The 5,928-nt window shown below is 47.7% G+C and overlaps 1 protein-coding gene across 1 annotated transcript in view; it reads left to right on the forward strand.

Moving 5' to 3' along the window:
- WFDC3 (WAP four-disulfide core domain 3) overlaps nucleotides 1-1,126 on the forward strand; it is a 2,081-nt gene extending 955 nt beyond the window's left edge. The window contains exons 2-3 of the mRNA XM_007938441.1: nucleotides 224-338; nucleotides 1,080-1,126. Coding sequence (XP_007936632.1) covers nucleotides 224-338; nucleotides 1,080-1,126 — 162 coding nt within the window. The remainder of the gene's footprint in view (nucleotides 1-223; nucleotides 339-1,079) is intronic.
- Nucleotides 1,127-5,928: the final 4,802 nt, after the last annotated feature.

The raw sequence follows: 5,928 nt of genomic DNA on the forward strand, positions 1-5,928 counted from the left end.
TCAGGAAATGTTCCAGTTATATCGTTACTGTGGTTGTTGCTACTCTTATTGTCCCTTTGCTCTAGTACCAGGGTCCAGAGAGGCTTCAATGAAGCCCAGGGCTTCGTCCTCTGACTTTGTCTCTGCTATGCTAATGGGTGTCTCTCGGTGTCATTAGCTCCTTATTGTGGCTCTCTCTCTTTCTGCTGCAGGGAGATAAAGAGATTATCCCAGCGTTGCTTAGAAACAACCATGTTTTAAAAGGTGTGTTCCCAATGAGACATATCCAGGTGTAAAGAAATATTGCGTGTCTGGCTGCAACAAGAGCTGCTTATTTCCAGTCCTCAAACGGAAGCCGGGTAGGAAACTTCACCTTCACATTCCACTTCAGACTTCCACACAGTGGTTACAGTGACCATATTTTCTGAATTAAAAATCGGGGCACATTGCTTTGACACAGTCTGACAATGGCACTGAATATCTGAAATTGGGGCAGTTCAGGAAACGTAGGCGGCAGGACCATTACACCTTGGTTGTTTAGCTTGGTGTGTTCTCTTTGGAGCCCAACCCTTGCTTTTTCCATCAAGGCAGACTTCCCAGAGCCTGTTTCTACTCTAGTTGCTGGGCCAGTCCTGCTTTGGTTTTCTACAAAACCTTCATTGCCTGTTGTCTTTTCCTCCATTTTAATAACTTGAAATAAACATTGGGATGCATGAGTCATGGTGAGTGGGTTTGGTGGGATGTGGCCTTCTTTGTGTGTGTCTCTTCTTGAGGACCTGGCCAGTTGCATGTGTGTTTTAAGCATGGTATAGTAGAAAGAGTACTTCACTGCCAGCCAATAGGCTGAGTATTGTCCTGCTCTGCCACTGACTCACTCTGTAGTTCTGGGCAAGGCCCTCCTCTTCCTTGCGTTTCATTATGTTCATAGACATGATGAAGGGACACATCAGGAATGTGCTTGGTTGGATGCAACAGAAAATTAAGCAATAGGACTTGTTTTTCTTTCATGACAAGAAGGTCATGAGGTAGGCGCCAGGGCTGGTGTGGTGGTTCCAGGATGCTGACACGGATGAGGCTCTCCCTCTCTTTCTCCTTTGCAGTCATTGGCTCTTGTCCTCATGCTAATTGCCTCTTGGTTGAAAGATGACTGCTCCACCTCTCAGTGTTACGTCTGCCTTTCAGACCAGAAGAAGAAAGAAGTGAGGGGGGTGTTTGAAAGGGGTGTTCCCGGTATCAGGAATGCAAAAGTTTCCCCAGTTTATGCTTTAGTTTATATAGTCATCCCTAGTTTCAAGGAAACATGGGGAAGTGAATAATCTTAGTTGGCATTATAGCTTCTCAGAACAAACTTGGAGTTCTATTAGTAAGTGTTTCAGTTACCACTGCATAAAAATCCATCTCGATGCATAGTGGCTTAGAACAACAACAGTTGATTCTTTCTCATGGTTGTATGGGTTGACAGGGCCAGCTAGGCTGTTCTTATACACACATAGTGTAGTGAGGTCCCTCTTACAGGGGAGCTCGGCTGCAGCTAGAACATCCTCCAGGTTCTCTCTCCAGGGTGGTCTCTCATCATTCCATAGTCTAGCCCAAACTTCTTTACAGCACGGCGGCTGGTTTCCAAGAACCCACTCCACCGCCGTTGAGTCGATTCTGAGTCATAGCAACCACCATTGAGTTTCCAAAGTGGTCTTTACAGAAGTAGAGTGGATTAGTGTGTTTGAACCACTAACTTTCTAGTTAGCAGTCATATGGCTTAGGCTCTATGCCACCAGAGTGCCTTGGTTTCCAAGAGGGAGTGTTCTAAGAGGTCAAGGCCCAGTATGCAAGTGCTTGTTGTTGTTGTTGTTGTTGGGTGTCATTGAATTGATGTTTGACTCATTGGGACCCCATATAATAGAGTGAAACTTCCCCATAGACTTTTCTAGGCTATGATCTTTACAAAAGCAAATCACCAGGTCTTTCTCTGGTGGAGCTGCTGCATGGGTTTGAACTGCCAACCTTTCAGGTAGCAGCTGAGTGCTTAACCATTGCACCACCAGGGCCTCTAAATGCTTCTTAAGCCTCTGCCATCATGGACAGGATGTGACAAAGGGAGGATAGCACAGAGAACAAGCTGAACAAATGATAGGGTGATTGTCAGCAAAGGCACAGAAGATGGGCACGTATGTGACATGGTAGGGCAAGAAGAGTAAAGGGATGGAAAGGCTGTTATCATTCAGGTTGATGTCTGAAGGATAAGAATCTTCCATGCCAGTTTGAACTGCATTATCTGAGAAGTGGGGAGCCATTTAAGCCTTTTGAAGGCAATAGATGCTAAATTCCTGTAGGGTGGAGGGGAAACATGGTGGGTAGTTAGAGTCCAGACAGCACAGTTGTAACTTGATTTTTCTTCTGTTTGCAGAGACCTCAGTGCCCTAAATTGTCCTGAGCTGCTTTGGTGACGCCAAAAGACTTATCCTGGCATCAGGAGAGGATGACACCTGGGGTTTAGAACACTCCCAGTGGCTTCTTGTCCTACGGCTGCCCTGAGCACAGGAAATACAGCCCTGATGTTGGGGAGCCTTCTTCTCCCAATAAAAGCTGGTGCTGACCTTCTTGTCTAATGTTTGAGGACAAAGATGAGGAGGAGAGCTAGGGGATCTGAGCATAGCTGGTGGAATTATAAGACTAATGTGTTTAGGAAGGCGATTCATTCTTTCTGAGAACACTGAAAATGGGTGTGGCTTAGTGTGGCTAGGGAAGAGATCTGTGGAAGCCAAACCTAGGGTGACTGGGCAGTTTTGAAACTATGTGCAAATAATATTTTGATTTTTAAAATAAATTGGTCAGAAAACAATGGAGGAGGGATTTACCAAAATGTCCAGCAAGCTATCACACTAACACTGGTGTCTTCCAATGCCCTTCCACAGGAGCAGGGGCCATCACCGTCCCTGGGATGGCCACTTGGAGGTTCACACAGCCACTGTTTTTCAGATTGGACTACACTGACATATGTCTGTTCCACTCAAAGAGATGAACACTGTTAACCTAATTGTGGTTGTGGCTGTTGTTAGTTGCCATGGGGGCAATTCCCACTCATAACAACCCCATGTGTGCAGAGTAGAACTGCCTTAGCTGCCCCACTGGAGGAAGATGAGGCAGTCTGTTTCCATAAAGATTTACAACATTGGAAACCCTATGGGGCAGTTCTACTCTGTCCTCTATAGGACATAGGTTGCTATGAGTCAGAATAGACTCAATGGCAGTGGGTTTTGTTTTATTTTTTATAGGGTTCTCAAGGCTGTGAACTTTCAGAAGCACATCACCAAGCCTGTCTTCCAAGGTGCCTCTGGATGGATTCGAACCACCAAACTTTTTTGCTAGTACTCGACTACTAAACTGCTCGTGCCATGCCGGAACTCCTCCCTCTTGACCCAATACCAAATGCACTGCCATCGAGTCGGATCTGACTCATAGTGACCCCTCCTTGGGTTTCCAAGGCAGTATCACTATGGCAGTAGATTGCCCAACCTTCCTTCCGAGGAGTGGCTGGTGGGTTTGAACCGCCAGCCTTCTGGTTAGCAGTCAAATGCCTTAGGCACTATGCCACCAGAGCTCCCAAGTCTTTGGAATCCAAGATGTACGTTATGCATACAGCCCATCTCAATGGAGTGTAGCTACATTTCAGATGCTCATGAGCTTCCTGTGGACACTGGCTGCCCTACTGTACAATGTAAGTCTAGAAGTTAAAGTCTAGTCTCCTGCTTCTAGCATGATGGCCTTATACCAAGCAGTAAGGTTAATTCAAAGAGCCCTTTGGTGGCACAATGGCTAAGTGCTTGGCTGCTAACTGAAAGGTTAGAGGCTTGAGCCCACCCAAGCGCTTCATGGGAGGATGATTTTGTGAGCTGCTCCCATAAAGAGCACAACCTAGAAAACTCTTTGGGGCAGTACTATTCCATCACATGGCTTTGCTATGAGTTGAAAATCCACTCAACAGCTCCTGACAACAGCGTGAGTTCATCTGACTCAGCTATGCCTCTGTCTTCACATAGCCTTCTCTATCCCTGTATCTCTCTCTCTTCTGTCTCTTGTAACAACACCTGTTATTAGATTTAGAGCTTATATGGATAATCCAAGGAGCTCAGGTAGCCCAGTGGTTAAAGCTTTCAGCTGCCCACCAAAAGGTTGCCAATTCAAACCTACCAGCCACTCCTTGGGAGAAAGCTGTGGCAGCCTGCTTCTGTAAAGATTTACAGCCTTGGAAACCTTACGGGGCAGCTCCACTCTGTCCCACAGGGTCGCTATGAGCCAGAATCAACTCGATGGCAGTGGGATGGATAATCCAGGATGATCTCATCTTGAGATCCTTAATTATGTCTGCAAAGATCCATTTTTCCAAATAAGGTCACACCCACAGGTTCTGGGGATCAGGATGGGGACCTATCTTTTTTTGGGGCCACCATTCAATTACACTCTGTCACATTCCAGGCTCTGCAATGCTACTCTTTTTTTTTTTTTTTGGTGGTAACCTATGTAACTTATAAACACACATGTAACAAAACATTTGCCATTTTACCATTTTTCACATGTATAATTCAGTGACATTGACCACATTCATCTTGTTCACGCATCACCCCAATCTGTTTCCAAATTTCTTCATCACCAAATACTCCTCTTTTCTCTCCTTAGTAAGGTGGGGTCTTGTGCTCAGATTTTCTGCCCCTTCAGTCCTGGCCCCTTCTCTCAAATCAGGCAAAGTTTTTGTTCACGGATCTTTGATCTGTCATACCTCTATGGTCACCAACAGTCCTTGTGTGTGTGTGTGGGCGTGTGTGTGTGGGCGTGTGTGTGTGTGTGTGTATGTGTAGGTGTTCCTATAACTCAAGACTTTCAGTTTAATACCAAAAAATTCCTAAGCAAATGAGATCTCTATTGTCTCTTCTGTTCTTCTATGGACGACTCATCTGTTTTCCCTTTTCAAGGCAGCTTTACCCTGGAAATACACCCATAGTTTCCCACATGGCTGAAATAATGGGGACGGGAACTCACAAACTCATTCATGTCTGTTGTGAGGTGGGAGTGGGTCTCCGAAAGGCTAGGGATTCCTCAACCCCAGGAGGGATTTGGGAGGTGCCTTCTTCCTCCTCTGACCTTTTCCCACCCTCTTTTCTCCCTCTCACCCACTTCCCTGGTGCATGCCAACAGGCCGGGCACCGGGGTCCTGAGATACCAGAGCCTTGCCGGTCTCCTACAAGCCCGGCACCCAGCGCTGAGAGCACTTGGTCTATACTGGCTGCGGCGGGAGTGACTTCCTAAGCAACGAGGTTGCTTGTGGGAGGAGTCGTGTATGTGGTTCCACCGGGAGAAGGGCAGCTTAGTTCCGTCTCCTGGGTGGAGGTGGGCTTGGATGGGGCCCTCGGGCTCCTGAACAACGTGGGGAGCAGCTGCGGAGAACCAGACGCGGCTAGAGGAATCTGGGGCAGCGGTGAGCGCTGGAGTGGAACCAAGCCGTGGCCGAGCGCCCCCTCCCGGCGAGCCGCCGCTCAGCCCCAAAAGACTTGCGCGCCTCCTGGCTCCGCCTGGTGGTGCATGGAACACATTGGGCATTTCACCTACAACGCCTCCTCCGGCCCCTGCGAGAAGTTCATCTACGGGGGTTGCAAGGGCAGCCGAACCGCTTCAGGACTCAGAGGCGGTGTCTGGGGACATGCAAAGGTGGGGGACACCGGAAAGCCTGGGTGGACGGAGGGGCTGATGGACCCCAAAGCACATACACTTAGTAATGATAACCACTGCTCACGGCACTTACCTTTTTTTCCTCAAAGTTCTTTCCTAACTTCCTCATTATCTACACACACACACACACACACACACACACACACACACACGGTGGTGCAGTGGTGAAGAGCTCAGCTTTGAATCGACAAGTTGGAGGTTCAAACCCACCCAACCCAGCCGTTCAGC

This window comes from Orycteropus afer, unplaced genomic scaffold, assembly GCF_000298275.1.
Source record: "Orycteropus afer afer isolate SDZICR_OR568_19922 unplaced genomic scaffold, OryAfe1.0 scaffold00049, whole genome shotgun sequence".
NCBI lineage: Eukaryota > Metazoa > Chordata > Mammalia > Tubulidentata > Orycteropodidae > Orycteropus > Orycteropus afer.